General features: G+C 43.5%; 1 protein-coding gene across 1 annotated transcript; it reads left to right on the top strand.

The window, feature by feature from the left end:
• Window positions 1–1,696: 1,696 nt before the first annotated feature.
• Window positions 1,697–26,499, top strand: LOC129823835 (anoctamin-8-like). The gene is made up of 17 exons (XM_055882864.1): window positions 1,697–2,002; window positions 11,663–11,773; window positions 12,375–12,507; window positions 12,799–12,937; window positions 13,060–13,156; window positions 13,260–13,376; window positions 13,589–13,716; window positions 15,977–16,138; window positions 17,326–17,478; window positions 21,358–21,484; window positions 22,143–22,198; window positions 22,328–22,402; window positions 22,507–23,169; window positions 23,420–23,611; window positions 23,957–24,088; window positions 24,593–24,703; window positions 25,129–26,499. Exons 1-17 carry the CDS (start codon window positions 1,855–1,857, stop codon window positions 25,801–25,803), a joined length of 3,219 nt encoding a protein of 1,072 aa, XP_055738839.1. The 5' UTR covers window positions 1,697–1,854; the 3' UTR covers window positions 25,804–26,499.

Below are 26,499 nucleotides of genomic sequence, written 5' to 3'. Positions count from 1 at the left end.
AGTGGAAGCAGCAGCAGGTGGAAGGAAACAATGGGCCTCGATGGTGTCCCTGGATCTGTCAAACACAACCTGAGCTCAATTGGCCTCTCATGTCAGGTCAATCACTTGTCATTGCATTACTATCAATCACATCTGTAAATGTGTGTCACACCCTGATCTGTTTCACCTGTCTTTGTGATTGTCTCCACCCCCCTCCAGGTGTCACCCATCATGTCCCCATTATCCCCTGTGCATTTATACCTGTGTTCTCTGTTTCTCTGTTGCCAGTTCGTCAAGTCAACCAGAGTTTTTGTCTCAGCTCCTGCTTTTCACAGTCTCTCTTTTTCTCGCCCTCCTGGTTTTGACCCTTGCCTGTCCTGACTCTGAGCCAGCCTGCCTGACCACTCTGTCTGCCTGCCGTCCGGTACCGTTGCCCCACTTCTGGTTTACTGACCCCTGCCTGCCTTGACCTGTCTATTGCTTGCCCCTTTTGGATTATTAAACCATTGTTAATTTGACATTGTTTGCATCTGGGTCTTACTTTCTTACCTGATTAATTTGAGATGACCCAGTCATCTACGAGTTTTCAGTACTGTAACGCTGCTCAGAAGCCTGGTATGTTTTCATATTTAATCGTCAAGTTATTGTAAGAAATGTAAAAAGTATACTGAATTGCTCACTTGCATTGCAAAATGAATGTTACAATCCTATTCAAATGAAGACTAAACCAACATTTACAATGAATACTTAATACAAAAGCTTTTTCCTTTACATAGACTAATAGCCTCTCCCCAACAAAAGCCCAACAAGATTATCAATTATCCTCAACGGCAATCCAGTTGGATTTTGGCATGTCACCAGACTAGATTTACTGTACTCTATCCACCCCATTGATTAGCCATCAACCAGAAAGCCCCAATGCCTATGGTATTCTGCCAGAGTAGGGAGAGACAGTGGATTACAGAGCATTTACTCAGCTCAGCAGCAGCACTGTTACCTGGGCCCATATTCATAAAGCATCTCAGAGTAGGCGGGTGCTGATTTAGGATCAGTTTTGCCTTTAAAATCATAATTCATATTATTATATGGACAGGCGGGACCTCAGCACTCTGACTCTGAGACACTTTATGAATACGGGCCCAGATCCTTTATCCAGTGTTCCCTGTAGGAGTTTAGTTAGGGCATGAAGGTAGCAAGCAGGCTGGCACCTCATCGGGATATCCTGTCTCTTGCCCTTTATACCGACAAGAAGCGTCTGTCTTTCTCACACTTTAACACGACTGCTCTCTAGCGGCCATGACATTGTACTGCAGGATCTGAAAGTATAACGGCATTGAGAATTATCTCCTATAAATCGGTGCCCTCCAGAGGGGCTTTTTAAACACAAACTATATTTATTGCAAATACGGGTTTCTCATAGGTCTATCCAAAGACTCTCTTCGTGAGCATATATAATAATGACTTGCAGATCACATCATTTTGATGAGAGGTAAGGGGTCCTTTTGAGATAAAAGTACTCTGAATGGTTTGTTATTTTGGCTCTACAATACAATCAGGGCCCGTATTCATAGTGTTCCAGAGTATGAGTGCTAATCTAGGATCAATTCTGTATTTTAAATCATATTAATGAATGAGTTACATGGACATTGGGGACCTTATCATAGATCAGCATTCCTAGTCTGAGACTATTTATGAATACAGGGCCAGACCTTCTCCATATGAACGCTCGAGAGAGAACCTGTTACAACCAAACACTTTCTGCCAGGTTCAGGTCATAGCACGAACAGGTAGGGTAGGCGGGTATCACCAACCCTGTTCATACAATGCTCATGCAACATCACCTTCCATAGTTGAAGCGCTGTCTTTTAATGCACCATGATCGTGACGATTGGGGCACCTGATCCCACCGCGTCTGTAAACAGCACCGCGGACGGCGACAGGATAGGGGAGAGGATGGTGCCCACTGAAGACGACAAGATAACTAAGCAAAAACAGTCATATTCAATGTCGTTCGGTGTCCTGGGTGAGTGTCTTGAGGAATAGAGTATTTGTCGTCGTGAGGTGCGTGAATTCAAGTTAGATGGTTGTAGGGAGGAAGATGATCAATGCTATTTGTGGTGGTACTAGACTATGATGCAGTATTCTCAAACATTCACGCAAAATGCCATTTACCCCAGTACTTGAGGTTAATCACATACACCGTTCATATTAGGCTACATGCCACGTTTGTTTTTGTTTTTGGTGCGTCGCGTTCGGTAGCATTGTGCGCATTCCGATGAGCAGGGCCGAATGTGGCAGCTGTCTTTTGTGGTCCCACAGGTGTAGCCTAGCCTATGGGTCCAAGGCAATGGGACTGCATTTCAGTCTATTATATTGTTATGATGTCGGCTATGTATTGTAATACATAATGGATTACATTATTTATTTCAGTAATCTAGCAGTCAAACAAGGGGGTTGAAACGGAAACTGTACGATTAAAAGCTAAATATTTAATGTTGGATGTGAGTAGCCAAAATTGGCTATTTTATTACAACTTTGTCCTGAAAAAAATGGATTGCGCAATGTGCATACATTAAGCAATCACACACTTGTCTTACACGTCCACACTTACGCAAATACTCCGTACACAGTATCACAATATCACAGCAAGTCGGCAGTTATCAGAACCATCATTTTACCGCACTTCCTTTTGTTTTTGAAAATTCTGTCACAACGTGGTAGAGGCGAGAGCTAACTGACTGGTATGTTTTGCAATGGTTGAAGAAAGTCATCGAAGAGCAGCAGTGCCAAAAAACTGTATGGCACAGGACATGGCTTTATTATCAATTTGGAGATGGAGATCAACCTGGTCTCAGAGCATTTGGTATTATTCTATATGTAAAACCCGAGACACTCAATTTAGTCCATTTGTGGATGTCATAACACATTTCGTATGATATCTTTAGAATTACAATTTGTATTGTATATATAATGAAGTAGCAAAACCCAGAATATGTTACAAATTCGCAAAACATACAATATGTTACTAAATGTTCTAAACTTATGCTATGTTACGAATTCTAGCTAGGTGGCTAAGTGGCTAACGTTAGCTAGCTCGCTGACATTAGCTAGGCTAGGGGTTAGGGTTAAGTTTAGGAGTTAGGTTAAAAGGTTAGGGGAAGGGTTAGGGTTAGGCAAATAGTTATCTAAATGGGTTAGGGGAAGGGTTAGCTAACATGCTAAGTAGTTACACAGTAGCAAGTAGTTGAAAGTTGCTAATTAGCAAAAATGCTAAAGTTGTCCGTGATGGGGGATAATGACTCAATATTCAGGGCCTGTATTCATAAAGCGTTTGAGAGTACAGTGATGATCTAGGATCAGTTTAGCCTTTTCGATTATAAATCGTCTCTGCTACTCTGAGATGTCTAATGAATACAGGCCCAGATATGCTATTGGATGAGGGGACATGGGGATAACCCACATTCAGTAGGCTTTGGACTGCATTTCTATAATTTTTACTGTCTGACTATTATCCTCCATTCAGTACACACACACACACACACACAAACACACACACACACACACACACACACACACACACACACACACACACACACACACACACACACACACAATTGACCTGTAATGTTTATTGGGCAAAATTGTGTTGATCATAAAGTAAAAGTGTTGGTTAGGAAAAGAGCACCACAGTAAAGTCAGTAGATACAATCAAAGGAACATGACCCCATTTCCTATATCTGCTGATAGATGGCTTTTGACATGTTGCTACTAGTAGGCCTAGCAGTCCCAGCACTATAGCAGTACCTAGTATAGCGCTGTCATAGGTATAAACAGTGTTGGCAGTGAAGATAAAAGTATACAATTTAGTTGTGTAAGAATGGGGAATGATAGAGTAGTTGATGCTGTTCATAACTAAAGCCCTACAGTGGCACCTGGTTAGAGTGACAAGATTAATTTCACTTCACAATCTAGACACGGCTCACACGTTAGGGGAGGGAGAGAGAATACCTAGTCAGTTGCACAACCGAATGCGTCCACCGAAATGTATCTTCTGTATTTAACCCAACCCCTCAATCAGCCTAGTGATGTGTGTGTGGGTGTAAATGTGAAAGAGAGAGACAGTGAGAGAGAGAAAGAAAGTGAGAGACAGAGAAAGTGAAAGAGAGAGAGAGAGACAGAGAGATGGCAGTGAATAAGAACGAGAATCGTTGACTGTCAATCCCATAACTGTTCTGTTACTGACAGGACAGGACATGTCAGTAACAGAACATTTATGGGATTGCCAGTCAACCATTCTCGTTATTATTTGGTGTCACATGGTTTGACTGGATTAAGTTGGACACTTTAGTACCTGTGTTTAGTACCTCCCTGTAGTGGTTGGTTTTCAATTGCAGTGCTCCAAAGCTACCATACAAGTACTGCAGCTTAGTAGAGTAAATACTGAGCCTAATGTTCTGTTGTACAAACAACTTAAATACACAGACCCTGTGTTATACAAGAGGAGCCAAACTCTTTTTCAATCATGCCAATGTAGAAAATGATCATGTCTAATACTTTCTGATTTGGGATGATCTGTGTCCATTTCTAACTTTCAGACAGCGGAATGAGGTAACAAACTGCTTTGGCCTTGTTGATGGGCAGAAGAGTGGGGAAGCTGACAATGAGGATTTGGCATTTTGGCAGAATCCTCTCTCTCCATCTGTCACCCATGTCAATCAATCAATCAATCAAATGTGTATATAAAGCCCTTTTTACATCAGCTGATGTCACAAAGTGCTGTACAGAAACCCAGCCTAAAACCCCAAACAACAAGCAATGCAGGTGTAGAAGCACGGTGGCTAGGAAAAACTCCCTAGAAAGGCCGGAACCTAGGAAGAAACCAGGCTATGAGGGGTGGCCAGTCCTCTTCTGGCTGTGCCGGGTGGAGATTATAGCAGAACATGGCCAAGATGTTCAAATGTTCATAGATGACCAGCAGGGTCAAGTAATAATAATCACAGTGGTTGTAGAGGGTGCAACAGGTCAGCACCTCAGGAGTAAATGTCAGTTGGCTTTTCATAGCCGATCATTCAGAGTATCTCTACCGCTCTTGATGTCTCTAGAGAGTTGAAAACAGCAGGTCTGGGACAAGGTAGCACATCTGGTGAACATGTCAGATGTTCACCAGATGTCATGGCAGAACAGTTGAAACTGGAGCAGCAGCACGACCAGATGGACTGGGGACAGCAAGGAGTCATCAGGCCAGGTAGTCCTGAGGCATGGTCCAAGGACTCAGGTCCTCCAAGAGAAAGAAAGAAAAAGCGAGAAAGAGCATGCTTAAATTCACACAGGACCCTGGATAAGACAGGAGAAATACTCCAGATATAACAGACTGACCCTAGCCCCCCGACACATTTATTGCAGCATAAATACTGGAGGCTGAGACAGGAGGGGTCGGGAGACACTGGCCTCGTCCGACGATACCCCCAGACAGGGCCAAACAGGCAGGATATAACCCCACACACTTTGCCAAAGCACAGCCCCCACACCACTAGAGGGATATCTTCAACCACCAACTTACTATCCTGAGACAAGGCCGAATATAGCCCACGAAGATCTCCCCCGCAGCACGAACCCAAAGGGGGGCGTCAACCCGGACAGGAAGATCACGTCAGTGACTCAAGTGACGCACCCCTCCTAGGGACGGCATGGAAGAGCACCAGTAAGCCAGTGACTCAGCCCCTGGGGTTTGAGGCAGAGAATCCCAGTGGAGAGAGGGGAACCGGCCAGGCAGAGACAGCAATGGCGATTCGTTGCTAAAGTGCCTTTCCTTTCACCTGGGCCAGACTACACTCAATCATAGGACCTACTGAAGAGATAAGTCTTCAATAAAGACTTAAAGGTCGAGACCGAGTCTGCGTCTCTCACATGGATAGGCAGACCATCACATAAAAATTGAGCTCTATAGGAGAAAGCCCTAACTCCAGCTGTTTGCTAAGAAATTCTAGGGACAGTAAGAGGGCCTGCGTCTTGTGACCATAGCGTATGTGTAGGTATGTACGGCAGGACCAAATCTGAAAGACAGGTAGGAGCAAGCCCATGTAATGCTTTGTAGGTTAGCAGTAAAACCTTGAAATAGCCTTAACAGGAAGCCAGTGGAGAGAGGCTAGCACTTGGGTAATATGATCACATTTTTTGGTTCTAGTCTAGATTCTAGCAGCCGGGTTTAGCACTGAAGTTTATTTAGTTCTTTATCCAGGTAGCCGGAAAGTAGAGCATTGCAGTAGTGTAACCTAGAAGTGACAAAAGCATGGATGAATTTTTCTGCATAATGTTTTACAGAAAGTTTCTGATTTTTGCAATGTTACGTAGATGGAAAAAAGCTGTCCTTGAAACAGTCTTGATATGTTCGTCAAAAGAGAGATCAGGGTCCAGAGTAACGCCGAGGTCCTTCACAGTTTTATTTGAGATGACTGTACAACCATCAAGATTCAGATTCAACAGAAGATCTCTTTGTTTCTTGGGACCTGGAACTAGCATCTCTGTTTTGTCCGAGTTTAAAAGTAGAACATTTGCCGCCATCCACTTCCTTATGTCTGAAACACAGGCTTCCAGGGAGGGCAAATTTGGGGCTTCACCATGTTTCATCGAAATGTACAGCTGTGTGTTGTCCGCATAGCAGTGAAATTTAACATTATGTTTCCGAATGACATTACCAAGAGGTAAAATATCAATCAATCAATCAATCAAGTTTATTTTATATAGCCCTTCGTACATCAGCTAATATCTCGAAGTGCTGTACAGAGACCCAGCCTAAAACCCCAAACAGCTAGAATGCAGGTGTAGAAGCACGGTGGCTAGGAAAAACTCCCTAGAAAGGCCAAAACCTAGGAAGAAACCTAGAGAGGAACCAGGCTATGAGGGGTGGCCAGTCCTCTTCTGGCTGTGCCGGGTGGAGATTATAACAGAACTATGCCAAGATGTTCAAAAATGTTCATAAGTGACAAGCATGGTCAAATAATAATCATGAATAATATTCAGTTGGCTTTTCATAGCCGATCATTAAGAGTTGAAAAACAACAGGTCTGGGACAGGTGGTTCCATAACCGCAGGCAGAACAGCAGCAAGGCCAGGCGGACTGGGGACAGCAAGGAGCCACCACGCCTGGCAGTCCCGACGAATGGTCCCAGGGCTCAGGTCCTCCGAGAGAAAGAAAGAGAGAAGGAGAAAATTAGAGAGAGCCAAGATTTTCAAAATGTTCATAAATGACAAGCATGGTCAAATAATAATCAGGAATAAATCTGTTGGCTTTTCATAGCCGATCATTAAGAGTTGAAAACAGCAGGTCTGGGACAGGTAGGGGTTCCATAACCGCAGGCAGAACCGTTGAAACTGGAATAGCAGCATGGCCAGGCTGACTGGGGGCAGCAGGGAGTCGTCATGCCCGGTAGTCCTGACGTATGGTCCTAGGGCTCAGGTTCTCAGAGAGAGAAAGAAAGAGAGAACGAGAGAATTAGAGAAGGCATACTTAAATTCACACAGGACACTGGATAAGACAGGAGAAGTACTCCAGGTATAACCAACTGACCCTAGCCCCCCGACACAAACTACTGCAGCATAAATACTGGAGGCTGAGACAGGAGCGGTCAGGAGACACTGTGGCCCCATCCGAAGATACCCCCGGACAGGGCCAAATAGGAAGGATATAACCCCACCCACTTTGCCAAAGCACAGCCCCCGCACCACTGGAGGGATATCTTCAACCACCAACTTATAATCCTGAGACAAGGCCGAGTATAGCCAACAAAGATCTCCACCACAGCACAAACCAAGGGGGGGCGCCAACCCAGACAGGAAGATCACGTCAGTAACTCAACCCACTCAAGTGACGCACCCCTCCCAGGGACGGCATGAAAGAGCACCAGTAAGCCAGTGACTCAGCCCCTGTAACAGTGTTAGAGGCAGAGAATCCCAGTGGAGAGAGGGGAACCGGCCAGGCAGAGACAGCAAGGGCGGTTCGTTGCTCCAGAGCCTTTCCGTTCACCTTCACACTCCTGGGCCAGACTACACTCAATCATATGACCTACTGAAGAGATAAGTCTTCAGTAAAGACTTAAAGGTTGAGACCGAGTCTGCGTCTCTCACATGGGTAGGCAGACTGTTCCATAAAAATGGAGATCTATAGGAGAAAGCCCTGCCTCCCGCTGTTTGCTTAGAAATTCTAGGGACAATTAGGAGGCCTGCGTCTTGTGACCGTAGCGTACGTATTGGTATGTACGGCAGGACCAACTCGGAAAGATAGGTAGGAGCAAGCCCATGTAACGCTTTATAGGTTAACAGTAAAACCTTGAAATCAGCCCTTGCCTTAACAGGAAGCCAGTGTAGGGAAGCTAGCACTGGAGTAATATGATCAAATTTCTTGGTTCTAGTCAGGATTCTAGCAGCCGTATTTAGCACTAACTGAAGTTTATTTAGTGCTTTATCCGGGTAGCCGGAAAGTAGAGCATTGCAGTAGTCTAACCTAGAAGTAACAAATGCATGGATTAATTTTTCTGCATCATTTTTGGACAGAAAATTTCTGATTTTTGCAATGTTACGTAGATGGAAAAAAGCTGTCCTTGAAACAGTCTTGATATGTTCGTCAAAAGAGAGATCAGGGTCAAGAGTAACGCCGAGGTCCTTCACAGTTTTATTTGAGACGACTTTACAACCATCAAGATGAATTGTCAGATTTAACAGAAGATCTCTTTGTTTCTTGGGACCTAGAACAAGCATCTCTGTTTTGTCCGAGTTTAAAAGTAGAAAGTTTTCAGCCATCCACTTCTTTATGTCTGAAACACAGGCTTCTAGCGAGGGCAATTTTGGGGCTTCACCATGTTTCATTGAAATGTACAGCTGTGTGTCATCTGCATAGCAGTGAAAATTAACATTATGTTTTCGAATAACATCCCCAAGAGGTAAAATATATAGTGAAAACAATAGTGGTCCTAAAACGGAACCTTGAGGAACACCGAAATGCACAGTTGATTTGTCAGAGGACAAACCATTCACAGAGACAAACTGATATCTTTCCGACAGGTAAGATCTAAACCAGGCCAGAACTGGTCCGTATAGACCAATTTGGGTTTCCAGTCTCTCCAAAAGAATGTGGTGATCGATGGTGTCAAAGGCAGCACTAAGGTCTAGTAGCACGAGGACAGATGCAGAGCCTCGGTCTGACGCCATTAAAAGGTCATTTACCACCTTCACAAGTGCAGTCTCAGTGCTATGATGGGGTCTAAAACCAAACTGAAGCGTTTCGTATACATTGTTTGTCTTCAGAAAGGCAGTGAGTTGCTGTGCAATAGCTTTTTCAAACATTTTTGAGAGGAATGGGAGATTCGATATAGGCCAATAGTTTTTTATATTTTCTTGTTCAAGATTTGGCTTTTTCAAGAGAGGCTTTATTACTGCCACTTTGTGTGTTTGGTACACATCCGGGGGATAGAGAGCCGTTTATTATGTTCAACATAGGAGGGCCAAGCACAGGAAGCAGCTCTTTCAGTAGTTTAGTTGGAATAGGGTCCAGTATGCAGCTTGACGGTTTAGAGGCCATGACTATTTTCATCAATGTGTCAAGAGATATAGTATTAAAAAACTTGAGTGTCTCTCTTGATCCTAGGTCCTGGCAGTGTTGTGCAGACTCAGGACAACTGAGCTTTGGAGGAATACGCAGATTTAAAGAGGAATCCGTAATTTGCTTTCTAATGATCGTGATCTTTTTGTCAAAGAAGTTTGTGAATTTATCACTACTGAAGTGAAAGCCATCCTCTCTTGGGGAATGCTGCTTTTTAGTTAGCTTTGCGACAGTATCAAAAATACATTTTGGATTGTTCTTATTTTCCTCAATTAAGTTGGAAAAATATGATGATCGAGCAGCAGTGAGGGCTTTTCGATACTGCACAGTACTGTCTTTCCAAGCTAGTCGGAAGACTTCCAGTTTGGTGTAGCGCCATTTCCGTTCCAATTGTCTGGAAGCTTGCTTCAGAGCTCAGGTATTTTCTGTATACCAGGGAGCTAGTTTCTTATGACAAATGTTTTTTGTTTTTAGGGGTGCAACTGCATCTAGGGTATAATGCAAGGTTAAATTGAGTTCCTCAGTTAGGTGGCTAACTGATTTTTGTACTCTGACGTCCTTGGGTAGGTGGAGGGAGTCTGGAAGGGCATCTAGGAATCTTTGGGTTGTCCAAGAATTTATAGCACGGCTTTTGATGGTCCTTGGTTGGGGTCTGAGCAGATTATTTGTTGCGATTACAAACGTAATAGAATGGTGGTCCGATAGTCCAGGATTATGAGGAAAAACATTAAGATCCACAACATTTATTCCATGGGACAAAACTAGGTCCAGAGTATGGCTGTGGCAGTGAGTAGGTCCGGAGACATGTTGGACAAAACCCACTGAGTCGATGATGGCTCCGAAAGCCTTTGAGTTTTTCTGTGGACTTTTCCATGTGAATATTACATTCACCAAAAAGTTGAATAATATCTGCCATGACTACAAGGTCCGATAGGGGGATATGGTCACTAGTGTAACCCGGAGGTGAGGCCTCATTTAACACAGTAAATTCATCAGGCTTAAGCCATGTTTCAGTCAGGCCAATCACATCAAGATTATGATCAGTGATTAGTTCATTGACTATAACTGCCTTGGAAGTGAGGGATCTAACATTAAGTAGCCCTATTTTGAGATATCACAATATCTTTCAATAATGACAGGAATGGAGGAGGTCTTTATTCTAGTGAGATTACTATGGCGAACACCGATGTGGATAACAATATCCCTATGCTCTCTACACTCACCAGTTTTAGCCAGCACCATCTTCAGATTAGCCTTAATGTTGGTAGCCCTGCCCCTTGGTAAACAGTGTATGATCGCTGGATGATTCGTCTTAAGTCTAATACTGCGGGTAATTGAGTCACAAATGACCATGGTTTTCAATTTGTCAGAGCTAATGGTGGGAGGCTTTGGCGTCTCAGACCCCGTAACGGGAGGAGTAGAGACCAGATAAGGCTCGGCCTCTGAGTCCGACCCGTTGCTTAACGGGGAGAACCGGTTGAAAGTTTCTGTCGGCTGAATGAGCGACACCGGTTGAGCATTCCTACAGCATTTCATTCCAGAAGCCATGAGAAAGTTGTCCAGCTGCGGGGACCGTGCGAGGGGATTTATACTACTATCTGTACTTACTGGTGGCACAGACGCTGTTTCATCCTTTCCTACACTTAAATGACCCTTTCCTAACGATTGCGTCTGAATCTGGGCTTGCAGCACAGCTATCCTCGCCATAAGATGACCGTTCTCTGTTATATTATGAGTACAGCGATTGCAATTGGAAGGTTAATGTTACTACTTAGCTTCGGCTGGTGGAGGTCCTGACGATAAAGCTTCCGGGTGAAAAAGTTGAATGAAAAAAGTTGAGCGAGGGAAAAAATGTAAATATGAAACGTTAATTAAAAAGTAAAAATCGTAAAGTTGGCAGGTAGCAAAGTAAGGTTAGCAACAAACCGCACAGCAACACGTAAACAAGTCTACAAGTTAGGACTGGAAATGATGTCCCATTACACTGTACTGACTGATGTGGACTATTTTTACCATCCATCTGTCTCTCTCTCTCTCTCTCTCTCTCTCTCTCTCTCTCTCTCGTCCCCTCTACCTCTTCCCCTTTAGATAATTTGTTTGGGAAACGCCTCTCGCAGGCCAGACAGTACATCATGTCCCATAAATCCTGGCTGAAAATGGTGCCCACGGAAGACTGTGATATCCTAATGACATTCTCAGGTACGCTAAATCACCACCTTCACCTTCCACGGTTCAGTCCCCTCAATCATGAGGGGGAGTCTTATTGGCCAATGTGGGCAATGAGCCAATCACTCGTTGATGTGACACAGAACAGTCTGCAGGGACTATTGAATAATATCCATTACCTGTATGTTTGTTTCAGAGTTAGGCACTCTATGATTCTGCACACATGTTGTGTGGGTTTACACACATGGATCCCAAATCAAATTGGGTTGGATATGAATCATTGCACTAATTCTTGCAGGATGGGATGAAATGAATACCCCATAAACACTAGGGCGGTTACCTCATTTGATTGTATTGACCTTTTCATGGGTCCACCCTCCCATGGTTACCGTTGCTACCTCTGTCAAGCATTGAAGAATGTTGTTGTTGCCGCCTCCTTATTTGAATGTTCCAAGAGTCTGTGATCAGTCTGATGAATGACTAGAATGTGAAGTGTTAAAAAAATGTCGAGCATTGAATGACTGCGACAGAGGTTTCAGTATTAATTCATGGAAATTGGGCTGTGGCTGTATATAGATTTAAATAAATGAAATACAAATTCTGACATAGAAACTGACAATTTACTCCTTTGTAGACACCATAGACGACCACACCTTGCTATGGCTGCTGAACCACATCCGACTGGGAATCCCACAAGTTACAATCCAGATCCGACAGCATCAACACACACAGGGCTACGCATTCTTTATTACAACCACATTTGAGAAGTAAGACACTCCACTTCTTACATGACATTTATGTCTGAAATGTATTGGTTAAATGTTAATTATATGGTCATAACCAAATATTGTTACCATATCATTCGTAAACATCACATTCATACATAGTGGCCTGGTTCCAGATCTGTTTGTGCTCTGTTGCAATGGTTGGTTTGACAATGACCATAGGAGGAGTTGACAAGACAGAACAGTCAGATATGGGACCAGGTAAATAGCGTCTGAAACAGGACTGTCAAATAAAGCTTGTGTCCTACTCCCCTCTTCTCTTCCTCTCCTCAGCTTGCTGCGTGGTGCAGAGCTGACAGGGATGCGCAAAGTGGTCAAACCACAGTATGGAGGTGGAACACATAGGTTTTCCTGTGCAGAGGATAATATATACGAGAACATAGAGAGCGAGCTGTGCTTTTTCACCTCCCAGGTTGGTATCAGTTATGGCTATGATCTCCAGACGTATTTAAACAGCTCTGATATATGTCCTGTTGCTGATGTTTACCTTGTTCCCTGAAACTCTGTGGTTGTTCGATCTTATCTTTTCTTCAGGAGCGTCAGAGCATCATCAAGTACTGGCTGGACAACCTGCGTGCCAAACAAGGAGAAGTCCTTCACAACTTCCACTTCCTGGAGGGACAACCAATCAGTAAACAGTTTTTTATTTTATTTAATCAATGCCTGACTCTACAGCATCACAATAAAATCTGAGATAGCTTTGTTATTGACTGATAACTATGTGTTCATCTCAGTTCCAGAGCTGATGGCCAGAGGAGTAATCTATCAAGTGTTTCCTCTACACGAGCAACGGATCCTCAGTCAGCTGATGACGTCATGGGTCCAAGCTGTCTGTGAAAGACAGCCTTTGGGTGAGCAGCACCTGTTGAGACAATATAGCATGCTTAATTGTTACAATGAATTGATCATTCTATCATAGACTAAGAGAATATCATTTGCACTACAAATACAATATCAATGGAAAGATACACATTTCTTAAAAATATAATTTACTAACTGAAGCCAATAACCCATTGTGTCTGTCTTTGTCTGTCATGTTGTTGGTGTCATGTCTGTGTGTCAGATGACGTCTGTGATTACTTTGGGGTGAAGATTGGCATGTACTTTGCCTGGCTGGGTTTCTACACCAACTCCATGCTGTACCCTGCAGTCATCGGCTTCCTGCTGTGGATCCTGGCTGAGGCTGACCAGGTAGGTGATGCAGCATCACATTACCTAATGGAGATCTCACACTGGTCAATATACACTACAGGTCAAAAGTTTTAGAACACCTACTCATTCAAGGGTTTTTCTTTATTTGTCTATTTCCTACATTGTAGAATAATAGTGAAGAAATCAAAACTATGAAATAACACATTGGGAATCATGTACTGTAGTAATCAAAAAAGTGTTAAACAAATCAAAATATATTTTATATTTGAGATTCTTCAAATAGCCACCCTTTGCCTTGATGACAGCTTTGCACACTCTCAACCAGCTTCATGAGGTAGTCACCTGGAATGCATTTCAATTAACAGGTGTGTCTTCTTAAAAGTTAATTTGTGGAATTTCTTTACCTCTTAATGCATTTGAGCCAGTCAGTTGTGTTGTGACAAGGTAGGGGGGAAAACAGAAGATAGCCTTATTTGCTTCTTACCATATTATGGTAAGAACAGCTCAAATAAGCAAAAAGAAATGACAGTCCATCATTACTTTAAGACATGAAGGCCAGTCAATACAGAACATTTCAAGAACTTTTACATTTTCTTCAAGTGCAGTCGAAAAAAACATCAAGCACTATGATGAAACTGGCTCTCATGAGGACCGCCACAGGAAAGGAAAACCCAGAGTTACCTCTGCTGCAGAGGATAAGTTCATTAGAGTTACCAGCCTCAGAAATTGCAGCCCAAATAAATGCTTCACAGAGTTCAAGTAACAGGCACATCTCAACATCAACTATTCAGAGGAGACTGTGAATCAGGCCTTCGTGGTCGAATTACTGCAAAGAAACCACTATTAAAGGACACCAATAATAAGAAGAGACTTGCTTGGGACAAGAAACCAGAGCAATGGACATTAGACTGGTGGAAATTTGTCCTTTGGTCTGGAGTCCAAATTTGCGATTTTTGGTTCCAACCGCCGTGTCTTTGTGAACGGATGATCTCCGCATGTGTATTTCCCACCAGAAAGCATGGAGGAGGAGGTGTGATGTTGTGGGGGTGCTTTGCTGGTGACACTGTCTTTGAGTTATTTACAATTCAAGGCACACTTAACCAGCATGGCTACCACAGCATTCTGCAGCGATATGCCATCCCATCTGGTTTGGGCTTAGTGGGACTATCATTTGTTTTTCAACAGGACAACGACCCAACACACCTCCAGGCTGTGTAAGGGCTATTTTACCAAGAAAGAGAATGATGGAGTGCTGCATCAGATGACCTGGCCTCCACAATCCCCTGACCTTAATTAAATTGAGATGGTTTTGGATGAGTCGGATCACAGAGTGAAGGAAAAGCAGCCAACAAGTGCTCAGAATATGTGGGAGCTCCTTCAAGGCTTTTGGAAAAACATTCCAGGTGAAGCTGGTTGAGAGAATGCCAAGAGTGTGCAAAGCTGTCATCAAGGCAAAGGGTGGCTATTTGAAGAATCTCAAATATAAAATATATTTTGATTTGTTAAATACTTTTTTGGTTACTACATGAATCCATATGTGTTATTTTATAGTTTTGATGTCTTCACTATTATTCTACAATGTAGAAAATAGTAAAATATAAAGAAAAACCCTTGAATGAGTAGGTGTTCTAAAACGTTTGACCGGTAGTGTACCTGTCAATAGTGCAATCTTAGATAAAAAGGGTTCCAAAAGGGTTCTTCAGCTGTCCCCATAGGAAAACCTTTTTGGATCCAGGTACAAGCCTTTTTGGTTCCAGGTATAACCCTTTTGGGTTCCATGTAGAGCCCTCTGTGGAAATGGTTCTACATGGAACCCAAAAGGGTTCTACCTAGAGCAAAAAGGGATATCCCTGAAACCAAATTTTGTTCTTTAACCCTTTTAGGTTCTAAGTAGCACCTTTTTTTCTAAGACTGTATCATACACAATGTAGTTTAGCCTAGTCCATAATCTGACAATGACATAGTGTAGGTGTTTGCAAGATAGCACAAACAGATCTAGAACTAGGCTACATGTAGCTACCATACACAATAGGAATTCACAGTTTTACAATACAATTGACTCACTTGTTGGAATCTATTTCTATGTGTTTTCTCTCCTAATCACCACATAAAAATTCATGTGAAAAAATATGCATGTGTTGGCCTAGACTACAAAACTGTATTTCACCCACCATAGCACTTACCATCTCTGTGCTCTGTGATACATGTCCAGTGTTATTTTTTGTTGATATTTAGTAGAAATATTCCCCTAATCTGTATGTATCTCATGTGGCTCACCCACTTCTCCACTCCCCAACAGACCAGCCAGGACATCTGCTGTGTGGTGTTTGCCCTCTTCAACGTGGTGTGGGCGACACTCTTCCTGGAGAGGTGGAAGCGGAGAGAAGCCGAGCTAGCATACAGGTGGGGGACACTGGACACTCCTGCCGAGTCCCTTGAAGATCCTAGACCCCAGTTTCGGGTGAGCGTCCTGTTATTGCATCCTATTCATTCAGAGTTAGGCCGAGATTCAATCTGGGCACGTTGTAGAGCGCTTGACCTTTAAAGATACTTTCCGATTGAGCTGAAATCTGCCCTGTTTACCATGAATGTCTGCAAACGTTGAGAACATTGCCTTTAAAAGACACATTGTCGACAGCGCTGTACAACGCATCATGGATTGAATCCCGATCTTAGATTACTACCAGTGCTGTTTGGTTCCTTCAGGACAATGCCAAAGTACAAATTCCTTCAGCAACCTCATACAGCTGTCCCGGGGCCAGAGTTTACGGGTCTACAGGGCCAGAGTTTATGGGTCTACAGAGCCAAATTTTAGGGGTCTACAGGGCCAGAGTGTATGGGTCTACAGAGCCAAAGTTTACAGGTCTACAGAGCCAGAGTTTACGGGTCTACAGGGCCAGAGTTTAGGGGTCTACAGGGCCAAAGTTTAGGGGTCTACAGGGCCAGAGTTTAGGGGTCTACAGGGCCAAAGTTTAGGGGTCTACAGAGCCAGAGTTTACGGGTCTACAGGGCCAGAGTTTAGGGGTCTACAGGGCCAGAGTTTAGGGGTCTACAGGGCCAAAGTTTAGGGGTCTACAGGGCCAGAGTTTACGGGTCTACAGGGCCAGAGTTTAGGGGTCTACAGGGCCAGAGTTTATGGGTCTACAGGGCCAGAGTTTAGGGGTCTACAGAGCCAGAGTTTACAGGTCTACAGAGCCAGAGTTTACGGGTCTACAGGGCCAGAGTTTAGGGGTCTACAGGGCCAGAGTTTAGGGGTCTACAGGGCCAGGGTTTATGGGTCTACAGGGCCAGAGTTTAGGGGTCTACAGGGCCAGAGATTAGAGGTCTACAGGGCCAGAGTTTAGGGGTCTACAGGGCCAGAGTTTAGGGGTCTACAGGGCCAGAGTTTAGGGGTCTACAGGGCCAGAGTTTAGGGGTCTACAGGGATAAGTAATATGAGATATAGGTTTGGAGAGTGTTGTGTGAATTCCAAGGGTTAGAGGCAGGGTTCATGCCTCCTGGGGTTTCTAAAGGAGTAGTTGTCTCTGTCCTCTTCAGGCCCGGCTAACTCATTTGGTAGCGTGTGAAACTCTGGGTCGTGGGTTCGAGCCCCACTTTGGGCGCTAGCATTTTAGTTGGTGTGTGTCTGACTGTGTGTGTGTTTTTCAGGGTGTAAAGCGATGTAGCCCCATAACAGACTGTGAGGAGTTTTACTACCCACCCTGGAAGAGGACGATTTTCAGGTGGATGGTCAGCCTCCCCATCTGTCTCCTCTGTCTCTGCTTTGTCTTCCTGGCCATGCTCATATGTCTGGAGATGCAGGTAAGAAATATAAATCAACAGAAAATAGCTATATTGACATTTAAAGGTATTGGTAAACCCTGCATAAGTTGGCACAGTAGGAAATGACCTTTAAATTTTAACCGTGCTGCAGATTGAAGCAAGCCCTTAGCCATCGGAATCAAACATGGTCCACTATTGAAGTATTGAAAGAAGGTTGAGGACTGCAGCTTAATTCTCTTTAATAGTATTTATTGTTGACACGTTTCAAAGGAGCTCCTTCGCCAAAAAACACAAAGTATCGTTAGGGCTCGATTTAATCCATATCGCGGAAGTTCAGCAGTACAGTGTAGCAGTACAGTGTAGCAGTACAATATAGCAGTACAGTGTAGCAGTACAATATAGCAGTACAGTGTAGCAGTACAGTATAGCAGTACAGCAGTACAGCATAGCAGTTCAGCAGTACAGTATAGCAGTTCAGCAGTACAGTGTAGCAGTACAGTATAGCAGTTCAGCAGTACAGTGTAGCAGTACAGTTCAGCAGTACAGTATAGCAGTACAGTATAGCAGTACAGTATAGCAGTTCAGCAGTACAGTATAGCAGTTCAGCAGTACAGTGTAGCAGTACAGTATAGCAGTACAGTGTAGCAGTACAATATAGCAGTACAGTGTAGCAGTACAGTATAGCAGTTCAGCAGTACAGTATAGCAGTTCAGCAGTACAGTGTAGCAGTACAGTATAGCAGTTCAGCAGTACAGTGTAGCAGTACAGTTCAGCAGTACAGTATAGCAGTACAGTATAGCAGTACAGTATAGCAGTACAGCAGTTCAGCAGTACAGTATAGCAGTACAGCAGTTCAGCAGTACAGTATAGCAGTTCAGCAGTACAGTGTAGCAGTACAGTATAGCAGTACAGTGTAGCAGTACAATATAGCAGTACAGTGTAGCAGTACAGTATAGCAGTTCAGCAGTACAGTATAGCAGTTCAGCAGTACAGTGTAGCAGTACAGTATAGCAGTTCAGCAGTACAGTGTAGCAGTACAGTTCAGCAGTACAGTATAGCAGTACAGTATAGCAGTACAGCAGTTCAGCAGTACAGTATAGCAGTACAGCAGTTCAGCAGTACAGTATAGCAGTACAGTGTAGCAGTACAGTATAGCAGTACAGTATAGCAGTACAGTATAGCAGTACAGTATAGCAGTACAGTTCAGCAGTACAGTTCAGCAGTACAGTATAGCAGTACATTATAGCAGTACAGTATAGCAGTACAGTATAGCAGTACAGTATAGCAGTACAGTTCAGCAGTACAGTATAGCAGTACAGTATAGCAGTACAGTATAGCAGTACAGTTCAGCAGTACAGTATAGCAGTACAGTATAGCAGTACAGTATAGCAGTACAGTTCAGCAGTACAGTATAGCAGTACAGTATAGCAGTACAGTATAGCAGTACAGTATAGCAGTACAGTTCAGCAGTACAGTTCAGCAGTACAGTATAGCAGTACAGTATAGCAGTACAGTATAGCAGTACAGTTCAGCAGTACAGTATAGCAGTACAGTATAGCAGTACAGTATAGCAGTACAGTTCAGCAGTACAGTATAGCAGTACAGTATAGCAGTACAGTATAGCAGTACAGTATAGCAGTACAGTTCAGCAGTACAGTTCAGCAGTACAGTATAGCAGTACAGTATAGCAGTACAGTATAGCAGTACAGTATAGCAGTACAGTATAGCAGTACAGTTCAGCAGTACAGTTCAGCAGTACAGTTCAGCAGTACAGTATAGCAGTACAGTATAGCAGTACAGTATAGCAGTACAGTTCAGCAGTACAGTTCAGCAGTACAGTATAGCAGTACAGTATAGCAGTACAGTTCAGCAGTACAGTTCAGCAGTACAGTATAGCAGTACAGTATAGCAGTACAGTATAGCAGTACAGCAGTTCAGCAGTACAGTATAGCGGTACAGCAGTTCAGCAGTACAGTATAGCAGTTCAGCAGTACAGTGTAGCAGTACAGTATAGCAGTTCAGCAGTACAGTTCAGCAGTACAGTATAGCAGTACAGCAGTTCAGCAGTACAGTATAGCAGTACAGTATAGCGGTACAGCAGTTCAGCAGTACAGTATAGCGGTTCAGCAGTACAGTACAGCAGTACAGTATAGCGGTACAGCAGTTCAGCAGTACAGTATAGCAGTACAGTATAGCGGTACAGCAGTTCAGCAGTACAGTATAGCAGTACAGTATAGCGGTACAGCAGTTCAGCAGTACAGTATAGCAGTACAGTATAGCGGTTCAGCAGTACAGTATAGCGGTACAGCAGTTCAGCAGTACAGTATAGCGGTACAGCAGTACAGTATAGCAGTACAGTATAGCAGTACAGTATAGCAGTACAGCAGTACAGTATAGCAGTACAGCAGTACAGTATAGCGGTACAGCAGTACAGCAGTACAGTTCAGCGGTACAGCAGTTCAGCAGTACAGTACAGCAGTACAGTATAGCGGTACAGCAGTACAGTATAGCGCAGAAAAATTGTACATGTAATTTCCGATTGAGCCATACTGTACAGTGCATTCAAGACCCCTTTACTTTTTCCACATTTTGTTACGTTACAGCCTCATTCTAAAATGGATAAAATCATTTTTTCCCCTCAATGTTTGAAAATGTATTCAAAATAAAAAACAGAAATACACTATTTACATAAGTATTCAGACCCTTTGCTATGAGACTCAAAATTGAGCTCAGGTGCATCCTGTTTCTTTTGATCATCCTTGAGATGTTTCTACAACTTTATTGGAGTCCACCTGTGTTAAATTCAATTGATTGGACATGATTTAGAAAGGCACACAAATCAAATCTAATTTTATTTGTCACATGCGCCGAATACAACAGGTGTAGACCTTACAGTGAAATGCTTACTTACAAGCCCTTAACCAACAATGCAGTTTTAAGAAAAATACCTAAAAAAATAAGAAATAAAGTAACAAATAATTAAAGAGCAGCAGTAAACCTATCTATATAAGGTCCCAAAGTTGACAGTGCATGTCAGAGCAAAAACCAAGAAATGAGGTTGAAGGAATTGTTTGTAGAGCTCCGAGACACTATTGTGTCGAGGCACAGATCTGGTGAAGGGTACCCAAACATTTGTCTCTTATCATTCTTAAATGGAAAAAAGTTTAGAACTACCAAGACTCTTCCTAGAGCTGGCCGCCCGGACAAACTGAGCAATTGGGGGAGATGGGGCTTGGTCAGGGAGGTGATCAAGACCCCGATGGTCACTCTAACAGAACTCTCCCATCTCCTCTGTGGAGATGGGAGAACCTTCCAGAAGGACAACCATCTCTGCAGCACTCCACCAATCAGACCTTTATGGTAGAGTGGCCAGCCGGAAGCCACTCCTCAGTAAAAGGCACATGACAGCCCACTTGGAGTTTGCCAAAAGGCACCTAAAGGACTCTCAGACCATGAGAAACAAGATTCTCTGGTCTGATGAAACCAAGATTGAACTCTTTGGCCTGAATACCAAGCGTCACATCTGGAGGAAACCTGTCCCCATCCCTACGGTGAAGTATGGTGGTGGCAGCATCATGCTGTGGGTATGTTTTTCAGCGCCAGGGACTAGGAGACTAGTTTCAAAATGTGGAAAAAGTTAAGGGGTCTGAATACTTTATGAATGCACTGTATGCAACTTTTACCGTAAATGCAGTCTCAACTAATGTGGGAATATGTCCTTTAAATTACAATCGCCCTATAGGATCCCTTAGTGTCAGTTATGGTGAGTGTATACTGCCGTTTAAATCACTAGGATCCTAATTCACTTTTCAGGGATAAGCGCTTTTAAGATCAAAGATAATGGATCAAGGGTTAATTAACCTGTCTTGCTGTAATTAAATATATCTATTTTTTTTGCTTGATCTCTTCTTGTTATAGGAGATTGTGATGGAAATGAAGGAGTTACCCAGTATCACAAGATTCATTCCTAAAATTTTGCTGGCCATCGTTGTGACTGTATGTGGTGAGGTGTATAAGAAGATCGCCCATTGGCTCAATGATATGGGTAAGCCGTTCAGCTGAGATTCACTAATATGAGCAACAGGTGAGGAATGATCGGCGCAATGAGGGAGTCTCAAAAACCCGACCTAGGCAACAGCGACTAGGATCTGGTTTCAATGATGAACTCTTTATGACATGAACTACATCACTGCCTACATCACTACTTTATTGGCTTGAATAAAATACTAAATAGTAGCTAGCAAGATTGAGATCAGAGGTTATTTTTAGAGTGCATTTCACAAATGGCTAGTTTACATCAACTTCACTAAAACAACTGCAATGGTTTTGCCTGCAAACTTTGGTTTTGAATCGCCATATTCTGGCATGTCTGCCTCGTGGTTTGATGGGAGAGTCTCCGGAATATTTTCCCCTGAACGACGTAGGCAGTGACATAGTTCCTCTATGCCAAAAGATTCCATCATTGAAACCAGACCCTATGTCTTGCCTAGGGTCAGGTTTTCCAGACTAGCAGTGAGGACTCAGAGTAGGAGTACTGATCTGGGATCAGGTCCCTCCCTGTCCATGTTATCTACAAGGCAAACGCTTTACGAATCCTGGCTCTGATCTCTTCAGGTTTAGTACAAAGTGATCATACAGGTTTGTTCAGTAATCAGTATCAAATGGAGCGATGTATTTTAATGATTCTTATCACTTTGTTACAGAGAACTACAGACTTCAGAGTGCCTATGAGAATAATCTCATCATTAAAATGTTTTTTGTAAGTTAGACTTTTCATGTTTATTTTATTCCTACTGTTCTCTATTATCCAAAGGGTGTATTATTGACTAACACTGTTATATAAATGTTTAGAAATGTCTCATTCAGACTCCTTCTCTTCATTTTGCAGTTTGAGTTTATAAATTCTTACCTTAGCCTTTTCTACATCGGATTCTACCTCAAGGACATGGAGCGACTAAAGGAGGTAAAATCTGTCAATTAGGTTTGAATAATGGAAAACATGATTGAACAAAATGATTCTCGCTAAAGAACAGCAATAACAGAATCACTCAAACGGTCTCTTCACAGATGCTAGCCACTCTCCTGATCTTCCGCCAGTTTCTCCAGAACATCAAGGAGGTGCTCCAGCCTTATCTGTATGAGCACCACAAACTAGGAGTATTTACCCCCAAGGTTGTGTGGGAGGTTCTCCAGGCCATAGTGATCAAGTACAGCCGCCTGGCTCTAGGAAAGGCCCAGGCTTCATGGACTATCCAATCCCTGCTAGGCCCCAAAGGCCTTGCCACACATCCTGTGAATGGACTGACAGAACAGAACAAGAGAGGAGATCTAAAGGCTGGCTACAGGTTCACAGAGGAAGAGTGGGACATAAATGACACACTGAGGCAGCGGAAGATTAGTTTCAATGAAAAGGTGGACGTTGCCAGGGATGTTGCCATGGCGACCCAGCCCGAGGACAGCTTCCCGGAGGACAGTCCCACGATGGTGGAGGAGGGCATGGATCCTTCCAGCATCTTTGAGATGGGCGACGATGACAGTGACTATGAGTTATCTGAGACCAAGGAGACTAGTGTCTCCGCACCAAGTGGCTATGACACGGTAGTATGTCAGAGAAGGAAAAATCCAATCCCAGAGAAAGAATCCACAAAGTCCTGGATTGACCCGCCTGAGGAGCCCAAGTCTGTCATCCTCACCCAAGCAGAGATGGAGAGCTGCATGCAAACATATGAGGTATGGCTTAGTTGTCAGATCTGTTGTTATGAACTGGATCTGCTGGCTGTGTATCAGTGCAACACAGTGCATTAGGTTTATATTGTACACGTTTAGTTGCATTTGAGTGGACTTGAGTTAGTATTTGGTGCATACAAACCCTGCGTACAGTGCATTCAGATTTGAAGTAAAAAGTGATTTAAACACAAATGCTATTCAATGACAGCCCCTGCAGTTATATGACTTAGATTTTTGACCTCTGACCCAACAGGACACCCTGCAGGACTACCAGGAGATGTTCATCCAGTTTGGCTACGTCGTGCTCTTCTCCTCTGCCTTCCCATTGGCTGCCATGTGCGCACTCATCAACAACATTATTGAGATCCGGAGTGACGCCTTGAAGCTCTGCACGGGCCTGCAGAGGCCCTTTGGCCAGAGGGTGGAGAGCATCGGACAGTGGCAGGTTAGTGGTCGCTCACATCTGGGCTCCTATTCAAAAGACCTCTTTGAGTAGGAGTGCTGATCTAGGATCAGCTCCCCCTAGTGCCTGTAATCTTATTCATTATGATCTAAAAGGCAAAAATCATCATAGATCAGCACTCCTATTCTCCAATTAGGAGTTTATCCTGGTACAGTATGTCCCAGGACATATATTCAAATACATATTTACCTCACCTGCAATTAAGCTTAAACTTAGAGAACCATTTTAAAATCATGCAATTCTTCAAAAAAGCAAGACAACAGCTATTTCTTTCATAAAGATAATTTCCCTCTGAGATATTTTAATCTCTTCTCTTTCTGTGTGCAGACTGCAATGGAGGCCATGGGCTTGATAGCCATCATGGTGAACTGTTACCTCATTGGCCAGTGTGGTCAGCTGCAGCGTCTCTTCCCCTGGCTGAGCCCAGAGATGGTCATCATCTCCATCGTGGTACTGGAGGTAAAACAATGCAGTGGACATTGTGTTTTAGCACCTTTCTCAAAACCGAGGAGGCTGTACATAAATCCTACAGATTACGGACTATAAAACAATGCGGGGGGGGGCTGTCTAAGCACAAGTCAACAGCCTTCACTCAAATATGGCATTTCGTTTTGAAAATCAATTTTAGCGTTGTACAATAATGTAGATGCATATTGTGCTGTCTTTTCAAATTGAAAAAGACTTGAGAGGTAATTGAGAAGAACAAGAGCTGCTGAAAGGCATGAGCCCAACATGGGGCTCGTACCCACAACCCTGTGATTAAGAGTCTAAGGCTATACCAACTGAGCTAGCCGGCTTGAAAAGATCAAGCAGCTCCCTCTACACATCACACACACAGCATGGCATCATCACACTCTTTCCACTCCATCATCACACTCTTTCACACTCTAGATGATTTACACTTTTCTGTGTTTTTATGTCACTGTTTGCTCAGTCTGTCCTTTGTTGTTTTGGGACTGACAGCATTTTGCCATCCTCCTCAAATACGTCATCCATGTGGCCATCCCTGATATCCCTGGATGGGTCGCAGACCAGATGGCCAAACTGGAGTACCGTCGAAGGGAGGCTTTCAAGGTACAGTTGCATAGGTTGAAACACTTGACTAAATCCACAGAGGAAGCTGTTATATACTGTCCGTGTCTATCACTATCATCCTCCAAGTTTGTGTCCTTTATGTGTCTTTTCTTAGCATTTAAAAAAAATATTTGAATCATGTATGCCTGCATTATGCTTCATACAGACACTGTAGTATGTTTGAGTCCATCAGGGCATCCTTTTGTACTGAATGCATCAAAAGGATATGCCTCTGACACTTCACTTGAACTCTCCAGTAACGTTGGCCTACATAACGCTGTCATTATAATTTAATTACTTAACAGATTTCATACATCATGAAAGATGATGTCAGCATATGGTGTTTAACTTTACACAGTCATGACACAAAGAAAGTGTCTGCTCTCTTTATGCCACATATTGTATATTACCTTGTTCCTATGCAGAAGCATGAGCATCAGGCCCAGCAGCACTTCCAGCAGCAGCTGAGGAGGCGGCGTGAGGAGGAGGAGCTGCAGCGTCAGGCTGAGCTCCAGGCCGAGGCCCGGCAGGAGAGCGAGTACCACAAGGCTGACCACCAGCACCACCACGACAAGACCCAGGGCAAGCCTGGGGACAAGCCCAAGAGACCCAGCTCTCTGCTGGGAAACAACAACGTGATGAAGCTCAAGCAGATATTCCCCCAGCAGGGGAAGTTCTCTACGGGCACGGCCCGATCCCCTCAGTCCCCAACCGGGGCAGAAGCAAAACTACCCGGTTTCCTCAGCTTTAAGTTCCGGAAGTCTCCGGAGTTGAAGAAGGAGCCGTTGTCAGTAACACCAGCGCCGGGGGCCGTGGTGACGACTGCTTCCGTGAACCAGGAGAGGTCTCAATCCCCCAGCAGGACCTTCAGCCCAGGGAAGCTGTTCAGCTTCAGCAGGTCAGAGGGTGCAGTGGTCTGTGCAAACGGAGCTCAGCCGTCCAAAGCAGGTGATTCTGGCCCCCAGGCTGCTCCTAACACCTGGCCCACTAGGCAGGACTTGAACTCAACTCCGACAGGCGAGGAGCTACCCTCGTCTGAGAGCGAGAAGGGAGAAACGAGACTATCTAGCAATACTGACAACTCTGGCTCCAAGTGTTAGTCCATCGTCATGGCAACATGGAACATTTAAGAAAGGGAAGCAGAGTAGATACATTTTTATCCTTGTTAAAATGTCACCATGTTAGATGGAGAGTATGATAAAATTGTTATCCTTGTTAAAATGTCACCGTGGTAAATGCACTTCCTGTAGGTCATCCTGAACAAGCTAAATTATGAAATGTAAGGTCAGAATGCAACAGGTTCTGGGATAATTCTCCACAATCCAAATGACAGTAAATATAGGCTATATCTGTTCTATATACTGACTGTATAAGTGGATACTATGTACAAATTGTAACAGTTTAACCCCTTGAATGAAGCCCAAGTACCGTCATTAAATACATATATAAGACTGCATGACTTGTGGTTCTGATAATCATAAAGCATTCCTGTAAGATCTGGATGGCAGTTTCCATTAAAGATTTTGTCAATCCATTCATCAGATTTGATGTCTTAAAAGCATGGCGAATCATCTGCATGCCTGAAATAAATGTCTTCAGTTATTCAGCACCTTCTAAACCAAGCCATCATATATTCCTGCAATAGGACAGAATAAGTACATTCACTGTGACTGTAAGAGATATTCTATTTTTCTTGACTTTGTTTTTCTATGAATTATTTTATTACATGAAGTAGTGAATGTACCTCAATGATGCAAAACGCACTTCAATAAACTTCATCATGAGACCACAGAAAA

Source organism: Salvelinus fontinalis, chromosome 26, assembly GCF_029448725.1.
Source record: "Salvelinus fontinalis isolate EN_2023a chromosome 26, ASM2944872v1, whole genome shotgun sequence".
Classification (NCBI taxonomy): domain Eukaryota; kingdom Metazoa; phylum Chordata; class Actinopteri; order Salmoniformes; family Salmonidae; genus Salvelinus; species Salvelinus fontinalis.
Note: the sequence above shows the minus strand (reverse complement) of the source record. Positions and strands in the feature narration are given on the sequence as shown.

Excerpts from the sequence above, each read along its gene's own strand:
- LOC129823835 (XM_055882864.1), top strand. The coding sequence starts at position 1,855 with ATGATCGTGACGATTGGGGCACCTGATCCCACCGCGTCTGTAAACAGC. Across the intron at positions 16,139-17,325 it reads ATCCTAGACCCCAGTTTCGG|GGTGTAAAGCGATGTAGCCC; the intron begins GTGAGCGTCCTG and ends TGTGTTTTTCAG. Across the intron at positions 23,170-23,419 it reads GCTGCATGCAAACATATGAG|GACACCCTGCAGGACTACCA; the intron begins GTATGGCTTAGT and ends CTGACCCAACAG.